Here is a 20571-nt window from a genome sequence, read left to right as displayed (position 1 = left end):
GTCAAAAACAGAAATATTTATCACTTTTGTTAATGTGAGCTTTGAATAAATCAATTGTGGAATGATAGTTTTACTAAATTTGACTCTCATACCCCTGGGAAGCATAAAATTCAAGTATTTGTGTTCAGATGAGAATTCCAGTTTAATTTAACTTCTCATCTGTTACTCATCACTTAATGCTATGTGGATATGCCTCATCACTTTTATAGAAGCCTTTACCATGGAGGCAGTCACAGTTATTTTTCCCACCATCATGGCATCTGCATTATTTGCCTCCTACAGGATTTTAACAAAGGTTCAATAATCATTTGGTGGTTAACATGAGTAAATGAATAAATTATAAATAGAAATCAGTATTATATAAACCTAGCACAAAGTGTGTTTATACAATATTGCTCTGCTCTCATATTTCTGATGACTTGATAATAAATGGCAGAGACATGAAGATAAGCACATAACTAGAATGTGCTAAATTAACAGCTGCTTTGAGAACGTCCTTCTCCAAGCTGTCCCACACCACCTTTGGAAAGAGGCAGTAAACTAGACGACACAACCCAACAGTTGTCCCTCAGTAAACTGGTTGATTACTAACCAAATTAAATTGATTACATCAAGGCAGTTCTCACAGTCTATTCTTTTTTTATTTCACAGATTGTTTATCTATTTACCTACTAATTCATTTATCTATCTGTTTGCATACTATATTCAAACATTTAAGTTTCATAATTTTTTAGCTTTCAAATGTAAATTAAATGTGAGCTGGCATTTGCAGTCCTTCTCCTCTGACATATATTGACGTATAAATAGCTTCACTGATATTTATGACAAATAAGATGAATTCACGGTATTGCCCTCTGAGCCAAAAATGTAAGAAGTGACCAGGACCTCCCCTTGATGACATCACTTTTACTTACCATAAAGGTGTTGCATTGCATTGTACAATTATTAATTTTATGAAGTTCCATTGCATGCAAAGGCAAAGAATTTAAATTTGCTGTCTAATAACTGCCAAGAAAATTGAGATGATTCCTCATTTTCATTCTTAATTCTTGTGTCCATCCCATCTGGATAAGACCGAGCAAATGTCATAGTTTTCAACTTAACCAGAAAACAAAGAACACTTCCAAGGGGATGGAACTCTCTCACGGAATGGGATTACCCATGTCCAATCACTGGTGACTCACACGATAGTCTGCCTGCAATGCAGGAGACCTGAATTCTATTCCTGGGTCAAGAAGATGCCCTGGAGAAGGGAATGACACCCACTCCAGTATTCTTGCCTGGAGAATTCCATGGACCGAGGAGCCCAGTCTGCTACAGTCCATGGGGTTGCAAAGAGCTGGACAAGACTGAGCGACTAACACACACATGTCCAAATAACAAGTGACGAAACTAAGTAGGCATACCAGGGTCTTGGCTACACCCCATCATTGTCCTGTTGAGTGTAATGCTTGTCTCTGGGATTAGATTCCAGGGTCCTTCAATAAGAAGAGGAGAGAAAGGGAGGTGATGTGTGTCAAATCATTCAACTAATTCTTTTAATTGAATCTTTGTGTGTGAAAGTTGATCAGTCATGTATGACTCTGCAACCCCATGGACTATACAGTTAAATGAATACTCTAAGCCAGAATACTGGAGTGGGTAGCCTTTTCCTTCTCCAGGCGATCTTCCCAACCCAGGGATCAAGCCCAGGTCACCCACATTGCAGGTGGATTCTTTACCAAATGAGCCACAAAGGAAGCCCAAGAAAACTGGAGTGGGTAGCCTATCCCTTCTCCAGAGGATCTTCCTGACCCAGGAATCAAACCCAGGGGTCTCCTGCACTGCAGGCTATTTCTTTACCAACTGAGCTATGAGGGAAGCCCCATTCAAATCTTTACTGCCCAACTGATGGGAGAGGGACCACAACTCCACTGAAGTAGAACAAATATCCTCTCACCCTTTCTTCCTTCTTATCTTCATTCCTTACTTCATTCAACTAAACTCTTATTGCGGTGTCTACTGCATTGCAATTAGACACTTATTCTAATATATATGATCAAGGTATATGATTAACATGACATAGTCTCAATCCCTTAAGGATTCACAACCTTCTGAAAGAGCCATCTATAAATAAAAATTTTAAAAGTGAAGAAAATAGAGGAATCTATAATCTATAATCAAAGTAGTTAAACTATGCTTATATAGTTATATTCATATGGTACTTTACAAAGGGCTTTCAAGCTCTTCAAAGCACAGAATTATGTAGATATCATCAGAATTTTTTAAATTTACAAAAATGAAACTATGCAAAGTAAAACTTACCTTTCTTCCTCTTCCTATAAAAAAGAAAAGAATATATTATTTTATGCATATATATTATTAAGAATCCCGATACTTATTTCAATAATTTTTATAGAGTCAGAATTTAATTTTAAAAGCTTTCCCTGTCACCAGTAGATAGAAATCCAAATTATTTGCACAAATATTTTCATAACAGGCAAAATAACATGCCCCTTTGGAAAATTCTGACATTTGAATATTCTTCACAACTTTTATATAGAAAAAATTCAGTAAATTATAAAATTAGCTATTAAATTATAACTATCTTCAATCAATATTCTCTATTTTTGGTTTTTATACTTTTTTGAGTAGGTTATTCATTCACATGATTAAAAAAAAACAAACCTAAAATATATTAATAAAGGTATAGATTGTACAGTGAAAATTTCTTTGTCCCCTTTTCTCTATTTCCCACATTTCACTTCTCACCAGAGGTCACCATTATTGATTTTCTTTTAGTCTTCCTAACCAAGAACATAATAGAACATTACATGTATTAAAGTCATTATTTGAGTTAGTAGTGTTCGAAAGTTTTCTTTATATATATCTTAAATATTTTGTTTTGTTTATCCTTAACCACCTTATCCTATATATTCCTATTACAAATGAGATAATTTTATTCTTATTATTCATTCTATGAAGTAATATGCAAATATATATTATAATATACTTGTATATTACTTCATAGAGTGAATAATAGGAATAAAAATATTTATAATAGCAATATGTAGGTGACTCAGATGGTAAGGAATCTGCCTGCAATGCTGGGTACCAAGGTTCAAATCCCTGGATTGGGAAGATCTCCTGGAGAAGGGAATGCCAACACATTCAAGTATTTTTGCCTAGAGAATTCCATGGACAGATGAACCTGGAGAGCTACAGCCCAGGGCCTCACGAACACTTGGACATGACTGAGCGGCTAACACACATACATTCTATGAAGTAATTGTATATAGTATATCTATTAATTTGTTAATTTTATGTTGCACTATCTTACTAAATTGTTTTGTAGCATTTTTTTACTCCATTCCCTAAGGTTTTGTAAGTACACAGTTATATTTTCTGTAAATTGATCATTTAACCTCCTCTTTTCTAATATCTAGATTTCTAATTTCTTGTTCTTATCTAATTGTTTGGTCAGGTACATTTAATAATGTTTAATTGTTCTGTGATAAAATAGAAATAAGGGTTGGTCAGAATTTTTATCTGTTCTGTGATGATATACTTATTGGAGTGTTCTTTATCTCATATATTTAGTTAAACAGTCTCATCTTTGCCTTATAGTATCTTTGTATCAACACTGTTGTCAGTACTTTTTAAAATTATTCATCATGGAATAAATTGGGCTTTCCTAAATCACCTATTTTCAGGAAGCTGTGTATTTTGCTCATTTTTTTTTTTTTAATATTTAGAGGAGGTTGTGTATTTTGCTCTTTTTTTTTTTTTTTTTTGCTACTATTGTCTCAACATGCATTTGTCTCCACAGGTTTAATTTTGCTTTACTCCCAGGGATTCTGTGCAGATCATATCCACTTCAGGTAGTCCATTAGTGCCTTGTTTTCAGTTCTTCCCATTATGTCTTCCTTACTGTGTGTATGCTAAGTTGCTTCTGTTGTGTCTGACTCTTTGTGACCCTATGTAGTGTTAGCCCACCTGCTGTAGCCCACCAGGCGCCTCTGTCCGTGTGATTTTCCAGGCAAGAATACTGAAGTGGGAATTTTCTTATTACATGGCTAAAAGCTAAGTTTGGGTATGTATTCTAGGCCAACTGTTACTGTTGAATGATATCCAAGAGGCTAATTAGTAAATTATTGTGTAATGTTTCCATGAAAATACTTTTGAGCACTTCATTATATTTGTTGTTATTTGCAGTGAAATTTAGGGGGAAAAAATAAAGCCTTGAAACTGTCTTGACAAGGGTACATGCAAGCCTCCATTCATGGCTACTAAAACAAATAACCTAAAAGTTTAATATTAATCTTATCTGGTTCACTAAAACATATAAACATGAACTTGTTTCTCTTATATGTAAGTTTTTCTAACATGTACATGCAAATACACAGTCTTTGCTAAACACAGACACTTTTCTCCAAAAAAGAAGCTTTAAGAACCAATAATTTATATTATTGTTTTCTCCAGGAAACCCATTCTATTCTCTTGTTTTTCTTAGCCAAAATTAAAAGCATTCTGCATTTATGAGTCTTTATAATAGAGGGTGCTGTGGCACTAAATTACATTAGAGATTATTACTCCATTACCAAGGGCAAAGTTGGCACAGGGAAGAGAAATGTGTTTTTAGATCTCCTCTTAGACATTAATGGACTTCATAGAAAACCAACAAATATCTTGGAGGCACCCAGCATGGATAGGGTAACAAAACAACATCTTAAGCAGTACAAGGAATTCTCAAATTAGGTATAGTCACTTAAATGCAGCCCAAAAAATTCCTTGTTTTTTAAGATGAAATAACTTTCTTTTCATTACTGTTAGATTAAAGTGGGTGAGTGGAATTATTACGCCAAAGACTACTGAATAGCAGCTTAATTATCTTCTTGGGTTGCTGAATTTCGAGAGCAAAAAACACTGTAACTATAAAGATAAATCACTGGACAAATTCTAAGTTGGCCTTACGCATTCTTACCAAAATTGGTATTGCCACCTGCAGTTGTGTGTGGACAGACAGGACAGCATTCCCCGGGGGGAGTTACGGGGTCAGCACATTCGAGCACATCCTGGCACTGAATCTTGTCACAAAGAATGGCGCCATTGTCACAGACACAGATCTGGCAAGGGGCAGGTTTCCAAATGTCCCTGTTTAAGTACATCTGACCATTCTGGGTGCAGGCTATTTCTTCACCATATCCTTCTAGAATAAGAAGAAAAACAAAGAGGTTAGTATCTGAAATTTCAGAATCTGGGAAATATTTAGGAAGGTAAATCATCTTGTGGGTTCTAAAATCTCTGGGCTAAGTGGTAACCTCCTAAGGAGCCAAACAGAAATGAGCTTACTCCATTAGTATTTAAAGACAAACATGTAATTCACAATTAAATTATTATGAAACATTGTAGCACGATGGGGGCAGGGAAAGTGATCCAAAGTATACTAAATCAGAGTGCTTCCCAAAATCATTTTTGAAGATACAAATAATCAAACAGCATAAGATCATGTTTGAGGGATAAAAGTAAACCATTTGAAGAGAGGACAAAAAGAATAGTTCTTAAGAGAATACATAATTTCAGTGTTTGGTGAACCCTATGTGACTTTAAACTGACTTGAAACTTTCCATCAGTAAATCCCACAACAGAAGACAATAAGTATTCGTGTATCATGAAGAAAAACTTAAATTCATTTTAAACATTAAGATAAAAAAAGCTAATGGTTGACCCATTCATGGAGTGGGTTCCGCTAAACATCTGAAAATAGTTTCCTAAACTGTAGTGGAAATGCAAAGCTTATACAGCCAATGTGTTAATTATCTTTGCATCAAAATTAACTAAGTCAGGACCAAGACAACATGGTAAGCTATTACATAATATCTGCCAAATACTTTTCTATATTTAGATAAAAATTTAATGCAGATTTGGAAAAATATATGCAATTTTATACACATAGCAATTCTATCATGCATTTGCTATAAAATAAACATATACATCTTTCACATTGTGATTCTCGAGAAACAAAACTATAGTATTTTAAAACACAATGTGGATCATAAATCTTTGCTTAATTCCTTTCATTTTCAACTACTTAAATTCAAAGCTCCTTTTTAAAGCCCAAAAGTCCTCCCAAAGGAATCAGTACAACTCGATCCCTTTGCCTGGCACTGCCTTTCCTTTCCTCAATCCAACTCCAGTAGCCCACTATCACAGATTGCTTAATTGCCACCTGTCCCCCACAATTCTTCTCTGACTAATCTCTAAAAGTAGACTTTCTTTATCCAACTGATGTGCTTTATAGAACACTACATTTAAATCCATGGCTGATTCATGTCCATGTACGACAAAAACCACTGCAATATTATAGAGTAATTAGCCTCCAACTAATAAAAATATATGAAAAAAATATATAAAAAAAAGAACTCATTCATCCATCCTTCCATTGATTCATTCTTTTTGTATTATAAGCAAGGTAATTAAATATTTACTAAATTGGAACCGCTAGGCAAAAATCACTGCTTTCATAAGTTTATCACAATTAGTATTTACTTATTTATTTTTACTTGTCTATTTTCATATTTCCACCACCAGGCAGTATGAAAGTGAGAACTAGTGTATCTTGTTCATCATGGTATTTCTAAAGTTTGGCACCATACCTTGCATAGAATCAACATTCAACAAGTACTTGTTCAATGGATGGACATGAATGAATGAGTGAATCTAAATTATGGTTGACTAACAATTGTACAGCTACTTTACAAAAATAAAACAAAATTTTAAAATGCATTTACAATAAGTTTATGAAATATAGTTACATTTAGTAACATTTATATATATCTTTCACAATAAATACAGTCAAATGCTAATATAGAACTACAGACGGAAATGATTTCAGTTTAAACAGACATTAGTCTAAATATCCATCTTCATAACTTCAGAAAGTTTTTCTTGGATAACATTCTTCTCATTGCTCTATGGAATACTTTGCCTCACATATTTAGTCTCTCATCACAGATATTTGGTAAATGGAAAATTGTTTTCAAAGCATGGCACCACATCCTGGCTTTTGTGCTATTCAGAAGAAAAGCACAAAATTTCTAATCTGTCTAATCTTCCCCAAATGATGTTTATCACATACTATGTAGCTCATCAATAAAATAATATTGGCTCTGTCTATCCAGTGTTACTATAGGCATGTTCAAGGAAGGAGAAAATAAATATCTAGCTTCAGCATGCTTTTCTGTGGAACTATTTTGAAAACATAAGAAAATAGTACCTAAAAAAAATAATGTATTTTTTAATTCAAAAAGCAGTGCTACTTTTAGATGAAAAGTCACTTTGAAACAATGCAGTTCCAAGGTGAATGTTTCCATAAAACACAATTTCCATAGAAATAGATTCACACCCATAGTCCACTGAGCTATTCCATTAAGTACAAAAAAGAATACTTTTGTTCATTAAGTTTTATGATTAAGACGGAAATATCTAATCACAAGGACTAAGCGCCATTGGCTGAGAATGAGATACACCACAAGTTCAATTCGCTTGCTTCTCCCTTACCACACCCTGGGAGGCAGAAGTGCTCACATGTATTTACAGAGGGTTAAGTGGGCTTGTGCCTAGTACTGCATATGCAAAATATTAAAAGCATTCTGCTCTCAAAAATATATACTATCATTGTGAAGCGGATCTCAATTTCACTGATGAAACAATTATAAATGGGGAAATAGAGAATATGGAAAACAACAAGAGGACGTACAATGATGTTGTCAATTAAATATCATTAAAATGTGAGAGACTCTTCAGGGGTGGGTTATCCTGCTCACTGTGTCTCCTTCAGGGTTGGGATAAAAAGACACACTCTCTCAGACTTAACTCATAGGTCACTTTCTTTCTGAAAGCTTAAAACAGTTTTGACCTCACTCCAAAGAACAAAGAAGTGGGCCACTATCTTACTTTAAATGACAATGTTAAAAGTTAGTTTTATACTCTGAGTCATCACTGGTCCGTTTCCCCCTGAGGATTTATAATTAAATTTAGGATGATGTGGAAAGTTAGTTGGAATGCTTTTAAATGGCAGGGAGATGAAAACCCACATTCACTGCTAAACCCTCCCTCTCTGCCCCCACACAGAATCCACACACATCACAGACTGCACAAAAACTCAGTGAGTTCCCATTGTTCGTGTCTGGATGAAAGACATGGACAAAGAAACACTGGGAGGAAAATACAGAGTGTCTTGCAGTTCTCAAGTTTGTACATGGTAGTTGTGTACCTTATGATTTAGGTTGTCTTTTCTGTTTTCTGCATAGATGTTTACTTAAATGAAAAGAAAAGTAAAATAGTAAGCAAAATTGCAGCCAATTTGCAGTGAAGTAGTCATGACATAATTATTTTATGAATGACAATATTATTAAAAATAACTAAGAATTTTTATATGACATTCTGAGAGGGTCAATACCATCCTCCTCCCGATTCCTCCATAGAAATCATAAAATTAATGCAAGCTGACATTAGCCTTTATTGAAGGCCCAGAAGTTTAAAAATCATTTCTTGTAAATATCTGAAAAAGACCTCCAAAACCAAAGTACTTTGACACTTGTATTTTTTTCTCCATTTATATTTCTTTAACTTTTCTATAATTGAGGAGGACTGATAGATACCTGATTGTATTGCCATTATTTTGTAATCTCTCATGGTGGTGTAACTTCCAGAAATTTTATCTTCCAAGCTACATGTTTCTTTCACTCTTACCAAATGTTCCAACAAACTGAACCAATCCATTGCAAAGTCATTATCACAAACATCTTGGCACTGATCTCTTAAGAGAGCAGAGATACATTTTATCTGATCATGTTTTGCTTGAGAGTAACTCAGTTGTTCTGTGTTTCTCAAACATCCTCATAGATTTGTCTTCTCACAAAGTTTAGGTGCTTTGGAATTTGATTGTAAGAATTCAGTTCTTAATCACTAGATGGCAGACCAAATCCACCATCTTATTATAAAAAACAATTAAAAACTCATCCATCAAAATTGCTGTTTGACAACTATGCGCCACACCCTATGTCTACATTTCTTTATACATACTTGTGCAAAAAAGTGTAACTAGAAATGGCCTTATTGAAACCTTTGGCTCTTCAGGAGAGATGTGATTCTATTTTTAATATTAAATTATTGGGCTTTACCTAAAAATTTTGAAAAATATACATAATAAACCTTCCTAAGCCTATGCTGGACATTCTGTAGACATTAACTAAAGAACTTTCCTGAAGAAATAATATGCTCAGCTATCACAGAAATTTTAAATCTTTTATTCAGAGAAGTGTTTGTTCAGATCATTGTATCTCGCTAGACTGTGGGCTCCTTGGGAGCCAGACATGTGTTCATCTTGGTAATCTTCATACCCAATGTTACATAATCAGGATGTGTACTATGGACCTCTATTTTGAATGAAAGGGAAATGGGTCACTTGGTGGTTCTTGCTAAGTGTACCCCTGACATCTAGACTTCTGTGCAAACAGAAAGGAAGAAGTCTATGTCAGTCATAGCAGCTCATATTTTGAAAGAAAAAATAAAATAAGTTAATAGCAGTCCTTCAGCTTTCCTGGGCTTCCCTGGTGGCTGAGACAGTAAAGAATCCGCCTGAAAAGTAGGTGACCCGGGTTCAGTCCCTGGGTGGGGAGGATCCCCTGGAGAAGGGAATGGCAACCCACTCTAGTATTCTTCCCTGGAGAATTCCATGGACAGAGGAGCCTCATGTGCTACAGTCCATGGGATGGCAAAGAGTCAGACATGACTGAGTGACTAACACACAGCCTTCCTGGCCCACTTGGTCTAGGTCCCATTGGAGGTTATGAAAGTCTGGGCTAACATTATTTAAAGTTTCTCTAATTGCAAAAGTTTCTGCAGGGTTAGAATCATGGCTAGGCAGCTGGTGCCCTCCTGAAGTGGGCAGAGAATGCTTCACGGGACAAAGAGGATGCCGCAGAGCAGCCCCTCTGGTCCCGATGGACCAAACCACAGACGCTGCATTTACCAATGCACAGTGGAGCCCGGCTGCTGGGCTCAGCTCTGGAGAATCTTCCAAGGAAATCCCTCCCTTCCTTCTGCTCTCAGGCACTCTTTATCATCACAAGGGAGAGACAGAGAGGTTAGAGTATTGAGTTCTTCCTTTAGACCCTTCTGACTCAACACCAACAGTTCTGCACTGATCATCTCTCTTTCCCTGTCTGATCCCTCACATTTAAAAAATTAGACTCATATGAGGCCACCAGAGATAGCTGAGGGGTACGTGTCACATACTTTGACAATACTTTTCCACCTCAGCCTCAAGGTCTGAGTGGGTGGAGAGGTGAGTAAGAAGCAGACCTATGAAGTTTTGCATCTTTTGTTTCTTCAATCCACTTATCGATTTTTACTTTCCAGCAAATCATCTGAATTTAAATCTCTTTTTAGGATGATTAAACAAATTATTACTTTCTTGTGTCCTTCTCTATTTTTTTTACAATTAAATAAAGTCACCTCTCAATCATTATTTAAGCTGAGTTGAATTTCTCTTCCACAAAGATAATATACTTAATATTCTAAAGCAACATAATAACAATTAATTATGAAAACTTATCTTGAAATTTGAGAAAGTAAAAAGAAGACAACTAATACATAGTATTTCAGTGAAACATATAAGTACAGATAAAATGAGATTAGATCAACTGTACAAAGGTAGTTAGTTTCTTCAATACAATCATGAAAGCTTTCTGTCTCATGTCCAAGGGCTTTTCAGTTAACTAGTAAAGCTGCTGTTTTTCCTTTACTTAAAATGGAAAAAATACAAAGGAAACTTTTATATTGGGTACTACTTAACTTTCCATGTATCATTGGGAAATCTAAATGACTGTGGCCAAAATGTGAAACTAAAACTGCACATAATGCACATGCAATGCTCATCTACGGTTTTGTCTGGAAAGCCAATTTTCAGTCTGGTAATCCATTTGACATAGTTTTTTCCCTCCAAACACAAGGCTCAATAATGAATAGCTGTAAAAACGCCACAAAGAGAACTGAGCCTGCCTTATATTGAATACACTAGAAATGTTAGTAGTAATATCTCTAGCAAACTCTAGTCCTATTCTCAAATATTATATTAATCTTAAGTGAATAAGGAAGTACAATCTCTGCCAAGCAAAATGTGTCTGCCTGCCTAAATGAATGAAAGATTTTGAATTGTGTTGGATGAAGTCTGGGTACTTAATCTATCTCCAGCAATGACGTTGCTTAAAATAAAGAAGAGAATCAAAAATCTGCCTAGCCATTTCTCTCTTCAAATGGGTACTATCATGAGTTTTATGTAGTCATGGAGATAAATTTACCTCCAGATACTCTGGTCGTGGAGTATCTGGAGATAAGTAAGTAGTAAATCCTGAGCAGTGTATAGTACCCACATTTCAGATTTCCTTCATTTCCTTTACTTTTAGCTCAAATGTCACTTTCTCCATGAAGCTACCCTGACCACCTTACAAAAAATTGAAAACTACCACACACAAAGCCATGTCTCCCTCTATCTAACAATCCCTGCTCCATTTTTTTTAATGTGGTATTTAGCACTTTTGAACCTACTATACTGTTGTATTTTTGTCTATTTTTTGCCTCCTTGTGATAGATTTATAGTTCTGTAAGGACAGATATCATTTATTCTGACTTGTCCATTGATATATCCTAATATATACTGGTGTTTTAGAATAGTAGTCAGGATCATAGTATATGCTTATTAAATATCTGTTGAATTAATTTTTTAATTGAATCAAATATTTGTTATTTGTATTAGCCACTTTAGGTGGTAGAGTTGTCTTACAATTGTAGAGTTATTGTATGACTAAAAGGAGTTATTGTTATATTATAAGAGAATATCTAGTATGGTATATTCAAATAAGTATAAAATTAAATATTATATATAATAAGACTTCTAGAATCAAGTCAACTCTGTATCTCATGATTTCTCTGCAGGTGCATTTTGCCTTCTTTTCTTACCTTTCTTCATGCAGAAGAATATTAAAGCCTCTAGAGAAACTCTAGACATCACGGTAGTCACTTTATTCCTTCTAATTCATTCTTTATTGGCTTATTCTTTATTCACTGCCCTCACTCTAACTAAATTGAACTTGCTCTTATAGTGAACTAAACATTCCACAGTTCTCAATGGTTCTTTGACCACATTCACTTTACTACCAATGATTCTAAAGTATTTTAAAGTGTCTAAAGTGAACCTTAGAAGGAAAGTTATGACTGACCTAGATAGCATATTAAAAAGCAGAGACATTACTTTGCCAACAAAGGTGCATCTGGTCAAGGTTATGGTTTTTCCAGTAGTCATGTATGGATATGAGAGTTGGACTGTGAAGAAAACTGAGCGCCAAAAAATTAATGCTTTTGAACTGTGGTGTTGGAGAAGACTCTTGAGAGTCCCTTGGACTGCAAGGAGATCCAACCAGGCCATCCTAAAGGAGATCAGTCCTGGGTGTTCACTGGAAGGACTGATGCTGAAGCTGAAACTCCAGTACTTTGACCACCTCATGCAAAGAGTTGACTCATTGGAAAAGACCCTGATGCTGGGAGGGATTGGGGGCAGGAGGAGAAGGGGACGACAGAGGATGAGATGGCTGGATGGCATCACCAACTCGATGGGCATGAGTTTGAGTAAACTCTGGGCATTGGTGATGGACAGGGAGGCCTGGCATGCTGCGATTCATGGCATCGCAAAGAGTCAGACACAACTGAGTGACTGAACTGAACTGAACTGAAAGTGAACCTGAAGGAGCTATCTCTTTGTGCCCTATTCCCTCTGGAGCTCACTTCTGGAGCTCATTTCTAGTGCTTTCATTCTGAAGACATAACTTCTATGTTTATCCACTTGAGTATATCTAGAGACCTGAACAAATATCCATAATACCCACTTTTGTCCTGATCTACCCTTGGCTCAGATGGTAAAGAATCTGCCTGCAATGAAGAAGACCTGGATTCGATACCCGAGGATGGAGGAAAGGAATGTAACCCACTCCAGTATTCTTGCCTGGAGAAGTCCATGGACAGAGGAGCCTGGCAGGCTACAGTCCATGGGGTTGCAAAGAGTTGTACATGACTGAGTGACTATCACCATCACCAAGACTTAATTTATGTCTATTTGTAGCTATTAAAAATTAGAAGTCAATTTCTCTGAAGAACAGAAATGAAATGGATTTTACCCTTCTTTCTGGTATTCCATTACCATCATTTCAGAATATAAATCTATCTCTTTAATTTCATGTTCAGCTTACCTACTATAATGCACATTCATGACTGTATAGAAGTCCCCTTATTTAAGGGTCAAGCCTCAACACCAGTCTCAACAGAGGACAAATGCTCCAGGAATATTCAGGAACAGAAAGAGAAGTTGTGGCCTTTCCTGAGAAGTTCTCTTAATAACTTTCTAGATGTATAACAAAGTTATTCATTGTAAAATTTCTGTGCTTGTAGGGAGAACAATAGACAAGAAAAGCAAAGATAGAAGGAGCAGGAAGAAGAGAAGGAGGAGAAAAAGGGAGAAGCAGAGGGAGAGGGAAGGAGGCTGAGAAGACCAACAAGCAAGATAACCATTTCTTCTCTGACAAACCTTTACTACATAGAGAAGGAAGATCAATTTCAAATTTCTTTAGCAAAATACAGAACTAAACTAGTGATATTTCATTATCCTATGTTTGGATAAGACAAAAAAAATTTTTTAATGGAATCTAGGAATTTGACCTGTAAAGCCATGTGCTTCTGAGAAGTTATTATCCTAAATAACTAAATGTTAGGCTCTCAGTCATGTCCAACTCTTTGTGACCCCATGGACTGTAGCCCACCAGCCTCCTCTGTCCATGGAATTCTCCAGGCAAGAATACTTGAGTGGGTTTCCATCTCCTTCTCCAAATAAGTAAATGAGTGGAGACGAAATTAAAATACCCTTATGTAGAGAAAATGTGAACAGGGACAAGCTTTATTACAATTTCAAAAGCTTTAAACTGTTAATAATTATTAATAATTATTCATTACTATTCCTTTTAGTTTTAGACTACAATTTTTTACATTTCTCTTAATTTCATATTTTAACTTCTTAAAATATGATGACTATAAAAAGTATATAGAGGAAAGGAACACATATTATTTTCTTAAAACATCTGTTGAAAGATTTAGAGCTTTCAAAATAATTTTTATTATTTGTTCAATCCCAAATAGCTATGGAACACATTTTTGGGTTAATGCAATGGGTTAGCTCATGTTGAGATTAGAGGACAAGAATGTAAAACATTTGCTAATGTGGAGGATAAGACTTAGGTTGAACAAAAAGATTAATTAGGCTGTTAAAGGAAAATGTGCCTCAGTTTCTCTACTCATTAATGTATAGAAAAAGATAAAATATGATCCTTCACTTTCAGGTGGGATGAAATATACCAGGATATGACAAATAAAGAAAGAATGAGTGCAATTGTCCCTTAGTTTGAACATTTAGAATTTCGCATGCTAGTAAGTTTACACTCAAAATCCTTCAAGCTAGGCTTCAGCAGTATGTGAACTGAGAACTTCCAAATGTACATGCTAGGTTTATAAAAGTCAGAGGAAACAAGATCAATTTGCCAACATCCGTTGGATCACAGAAAAAGCAAGGAAATTTCATAAAAACATCTGCTTCATTGATGATACAACAGCTTCTGACTGCGTGGATCACAACAAACTATAGAAAACTCTTAAAGAGATGGGAATACTAGAGCACCGTATCTGTCTCCTGAGAAACCTGTATACAGGTCAAGAAGCAACAGTTAGAACATGGAACAACTGACTGGCTCAAAACTGTGAAAGGAGTACTACAAGGCTGTATATCATCACCTTGTTTGTTTAACTTCTATGCAGAGTACATAATGAGAATTGCTAGGCTGGATGAACTACAATCTAGAGTCGAGATTTGCAGGAGAAATAGAAACAAGCTCAAATATGCAGATGATGCCACTCTAATGGCAGAAAGCAAAGAGAAACTAGAGAGCCTCTTGATCAGGGTGAAAGAGAAGGGTGCAAAGCTGGTTTAAAACTCAACATTCAAAAAACTAAGACCATGGCATCTGGTCCTATCACTTCATGGCAAATGGATGGGGAAACAATGGAAACAGTGACAGACTTTATTTTCTTGGGCTCCAAAATCACTGCAGATGGTAACTGCAACCACATAAATTAAAAGGTACTTGCTCCTTGGAAGGAAAGCTATGCCCAACTTAGCATATTAAAAAGCAGAGACATCACTTTGCCAACAAATGTCCATCTATTCAAGGCTATGGTTTTTCCTGTAGTCATGTATGGATGTGAGAGCTGGACCATAAAGAAGCCTGAGCACTGAAGAATTGATACTTACTTTCAAATTGTGGTGCTTTGGATAGCACCTTGGACAGCAAGAGTCCCTTGGACAGCAAGGAAATCAAACCAGTCAATCCTAAAGGAAATCACTCCTGAATATTCACTGGAAGGACTGATACTGAAGCTGAAGCTCCAATACTTCAGCCACTTGATGCGAGGAGGAAGATTTCATTGGAAAAGATCCTGATGCTGGGAAAGATTGAGGGCAGAAGGGGGAGGCAACAGAGAATGAGATGGTTGGATCACAGATTCAGTGGACATGAGTTTGAGCAAACTCCATGAGATAGTGAAGGACAGAGAAGCCTGGCATGCTGCAGTCCATGGGATTGCATAGCGTCAGACAAGACTTAGCTATTGAACAACATCAATGATAAATAAATTTGCCATAAAAATCAAATTGCTGCTGAAAGTTAATCCAAATAAGTTAATCCCAAAATGAATAGAGACATTATTTAACCCATTTAGTCAATATATATTTATCTAGAAAGTTTTACTGAATACTTGTCTAGTACCACAACACAGTTTAAGTCGTAGGATGAGACATTTGGAGTCCAGTTTCCTTGTCAAAAGCAATCAAGATATATAGAAGCTGAAAAAGGTAATGAAACTTTCTTGTAGGAGAAAAAGTAAGTTTGCTCAAATTTATATTTCAATAATTCATTTTGGAAAATTTGCATACACATTGAAATTTTTATAAACTTAATTCTACTTTCTCATTAACCTATATGAGCCCCAGGCCTTTTTGAAAAATTGTTTCTTATACTGGAAATCTTCCTCTGTGTGTTGGAGAGACCTCTGCCTAATGCTATTTATTTCAATTAACTAGAATTCTCAGGAATAACAACCTGAGGGATTCCTAGGATCCCAAACAAAAACAATCTTCAATCATTTGGTAGAAAAAGTTAAATTTATAAAAGCAGACTACAAGTAAGCTAGGAGTGAAAGGAATGCAGAATTCTAAAAGGCATTAATTTGTGAGTAGATTGATCATGTATTAGCCGTCTTTCAAAGTCCTATTTGGTAAGAACATGTATTTCAACTCTAGGACAGTCTAAATGCGTATCAGTGAAAGAGTTGAAAGCCACAATTTACACCATCCAATGAGCCCCCACAGTACATCTGCTCCTCTGTGCATTTTTCAGGCTTCCTTGGATGTTTTAGTCATCCAATAGCTTTGGCATTAAGATAGCTTTAAATTATAAAGTAAACACACTGACTCTTGAAACAAACATCAGAATAGCATAATATATGCTTTTCGATAATAGAATTTATTTATTTAGCAAATATTTATTATCTATCTGTTATTTTGCCAAACACTGGGAATACAGAGATAAGGTAACAAATTCCTCCCCATCCTCAAGAAGCTCACAGACTTATTAGGGAACCACTCCAGCAATGGACTAGCAGGACATCGTTCTTGAAGTATAAAGCTAGATGCAAAGCCAGGTTGTTGTGGGGATATTTAAGAGGGGTACTTCATCTAGGCTAGAGGTCTGAGAAGTCAAAGCGTTCTACAATGTCCTTATTTCCTTTCATTTAATACTTTTAAGGTATTTTTAAAGGGCCAAAACTAATATCCAATATGGTTTCTTCCAAAAATTCACTTCCAAGCTGTATAATATTGTCACTCCTGGTTCACTTACTGGCGTGTAACTCTTTCTTTCTGCCAACTGGCTGGGATGGGTCTGGAGGAGCACCGGCACTTCCTCTCACTCATTTCTTCCTGTTTTCATTTCTTTGGCATCTATTCTCCTGTCTGAGAGTCAAACAGCACTCTGGTTCCTAAACCCCCCGATGTCTTTAGGTGGGTGCCTAAGAGGGGAGCAGGGGCGTGGCGCATCAGTGGATGGAGCCGACCAGCAGTGCAGAAGCCGGGACAGCGGCACATAGCCACACAGCAGCAACCAGCTGCCACCAATGACTAAGTCTGGCAACACTGTGTTGAAATATAAATGCATTTTTCCAGGTCCAGTTCTACAGCCATTTGGAAATACAGCACAACTGAATTAAAATACCATTCCTCAAAATTAGATACAGAATTCTGGATTATGCTCCCTTGACACTTTAGGAAGTAAAAAATGGTTGTATTGTATAACATTTAGCTTGAAAGACAATGAGCTTCATCCATGGATGCCAGTTTATGATTTAGAAAACAGTGAGAAATAAGATATTAAATATCTGTACTAGAAATTCACTTTTTATATTTTATACCCAGCAAATCCATTCAAATTCATTTTCATACATTAGATAAGTATGTATCAAGAATCTATATTCAACCACATCCCAGAGAGTTACAAAAGTAAAAGACACATATCCTACTCCAGAAGAACTTTTAGTTGAGTAAATAAGAAGGAAGTTTATAAAATCATGCTTTTAACAAATATTTACTAAGGACTATCTAAACATAAATTATCTTCTATCCAATTATTTCCCCAATGACCACAATTAGTCAAGAAAGCTCATTGTATATTCTAGGTTTGAGAAGTTATGGGTAAGAAATCTAAAAAGATGAGATCAAGATGAGCTGAAATTATCTGAGGAGGGTGAATATAAGTGGGGTCTAAAGTAGGTCTTGAAAAATGCAAACTCTTTGAGATGGTGGAGGTAAGGAAGGTTGCCTGGAATGGGAGAAGGAACCACCTAAAAGAGGCGTGGAGAGGAGGGCAAATGTCATATTAGTAAGGAACAGAAAAGAGAGAGGGTGTGAATTCTTGTGTGAGCAATGCTTTTTCCTCTAGGAAAGTGTTCTTGACTTAACCCTTTCCCGTATGCTTCTCTGTGCTCTGATTTTATCTTATCCATACACCTAGCAAAATACCTGCAACAATCTGTCTATTGTTTGTTTACAAGTAAACACTACCAGGCTATACATTTCATGAGGGAGAACACATTTAATTTCTCTCTGCATTGTGAAAGTAGAACAGTGTCTGACACATACAACATGTCCAACTCTTTGCCACCCTATGGACTGTAGCCCCCCAGGTTCCTCTGGCCATGGGGATTTTCCAGGCAAAGATACTGGAGTGGGTTGCCATCCCTCCTCCAGGGGATCTTCCCATCCGAGGGACTGAACCCAGGTCTCCCACGTTGGAGGCGGATTCTTTACCAACTGAGCTACGAGGGAAGCCCCAGAATACTGGAGTGGGTAACCTGTCCCTTCTCCAGGGGATCTTCCCAACCCAGGAATTGAACTGGAGTCTCCTGTACTGCAGGAGGATTTTTTACCAACTGAGCTACCAGGGAAGCCCAACAACATGTCCAGTAAATGCTTATTGAATAAATGAGTAAGTGAATAAACAGAAGAATGTATAAGTAGCTTTCAGGAATATTCATCTAACAACAGAATTGAAGATGAAAGCAAATGAGACTTTGCTCATTTGCTCAGTAGTTTAAAATATTATACTGTAGTTAGGAGAAATAGTCATTCTGGGAATAAGAGGGGTAAATCCATAGGACACAAGATAGAAAATATGTAGAGTGTGATTAACTATGGATGGGATAAGGTATTAGAAAAACTAGAAAATAACTTTCAAGGTTAATTATAACTTCAGGAAAGAATGGAGGAATTAACATCTGTTGGACACAGTGGTGGATTGAATGTGTCCACCCGGAAGGTATGTTGATCCTTCTTGGAAATAAGTCCTTAGAAGATGTAATTAATTAAGTTGAGAGAATAGAGTTAGTCCTTAATCCAACATGACTGGTGTCCTCACAAACAGAGGAGAAGACAGCACACAGAGAAACACAGACTCATGTGATAGAAGCAGAGGGACTACAGTGCGGCAGCTGCAAAGCAGGGAAAATCCAAGATTGGAAGGCAACCACCAGATCCCAGGAAGAGGCAAACAAGGTTAATCTTCAGGTTTCTGAGAGATCATGGCCCTGCTGACACCTTGATTTTGGACTAAAGCCTGCAGAACTGTGAGACGATACATTTCTGCTGTTTCAAGCCACTCAGCTTATTATTCTTTCTATTACAGCAGTCCTGGAAAAGTAATACAGGTAACTACACAAAAGGAGGATGGCCTTGACATTGAGTGAAATGAAAGTTTTGGATAGATACATAAATTTGATTGGATAAATTTATAAACCCTGTACAAGTCATACTGGGATGAATATTAAGGAATAACAATGAAGTATAAATATTAGTAGCTACTATTTATTCTGTTGTAAGAGCTGTGTTAAATTCCTATGTACATTTTATATTTAATCCTTAAACCACATTGGTAGAGGCCTGGAGTCAAGCAGGATTACAAAATTAGTGAGTAGCAGAACCAGTATTTGAGCAACTACATCCTCCTAACTACAACATTCTAAATTATACTGCTACCTTAGAGAGTATATAAAAGAAAGACAATTTTGTATATATAGGACTTAAACTTCACACTCTAACTGTAGATTTTGAATATTGAGAATAATAACCTGACAATCCTTATGAAGGATGACGAGCAAGAGGAGTCTGGACTGACTTGAAAGAAAAAAGAAAAATTTTAAAGAGTAAAGCGCTCTTAGAGATAAGGAAAGGGAGAGGTAGTGTGTTTTTTTTTTTTAAATGAATTTGTTATTAAAGGGAAGCAAATGAAACATACTAAGAATATGAACTCCATGTTTTCTTTCTGTTCAGCTCCCAATTCTAAACAGTCAATATTTCATTTCCTGATGCTATGCCTGTCAGCTACCAAATGTTACCATTCTAATATCCTGTGAAATTTCCCCTAGCTTTCCTGAGGCTTCACAGGATATTGATGGGGAAAACTAGCTCCATGACACAAATAAGCTCTCAGACATTTTGATGAGCATGGGTAGTTAATGACTGCATACCAACTATTATTCAGTTCTTTTTCAGATTGGTTTATAGAGGACAGGAAATGAAAATTTCCCCCAGAAAATTCAGCTTACATTGCGTAAATGTGATTTTCCTCATAGCAAACAATATACTTTATTCTATCTACTTTATTTAAACTAAAAAGGGATGCTGAAAAAGCCACTGGGGGAAATTCAACATTAAAAAATACAATTTAAAAGCAAACCATCAAACACCTGCTTCTTAAATTACATCGTATTCAGTTCATTTCCTTTCATTTTCCTGAAGTCTGAACTAGTCTTTACAAAAGTTAACTATTTTCTTTTTTTTAACATTTAATCTTCTCTTAAGAGCTTTGAAAATAGAAATTTCCT

The 20571-nt window shown here is 36.1% G+C and overlaps 1 protein-coding gene across 2 annotated transcripts in view; it reads right to left on the bottom strand.

Annotated features, from left to right (window-relative positions):
- The window catches only part of COL5A2 (collagen type V alpha 2 chain), a 153742-nt gene that overhangs the window by 69961 nt on the left and 63210 nt on the right, over positions 1-20571 (bottom strand). For both annotated transcript variants that reach the window (XM_043894287.1, XM_043894286.1), the window contains exons 2-3: positions 4964-5188; positions 2305-2318 (exon numbers count right to left, since the gene is read on the bottom strand). In XM_043894287.1, the coding sequence (XP_043750222.1) occupies positions 2305-2318; positions 4964-5188 (239 nt within the window). The remainder of the gene's footprint in view (positions 1-2304; positions 2319-4963; positions 5189-20571) is intronic.

The sequence above is a fragment of the Cervus elaphus genome, chromosome 33, assembly GCF_910594005.1.
Source record: "Cervus elaphus chromosome 33, mCerEla1.1, whole genome shotgun sequence".
Lineage (NCBI taxonomy): Eukaryota > Metazoa > Chordata > Mammalia > Artiodactyla > Cervidae > Cervus > Cervus elaphus.
Note: the sequence above shows the minus strand (reverse complement) of the source record. Positions and strands in the feature narration are given on the sequence as shown.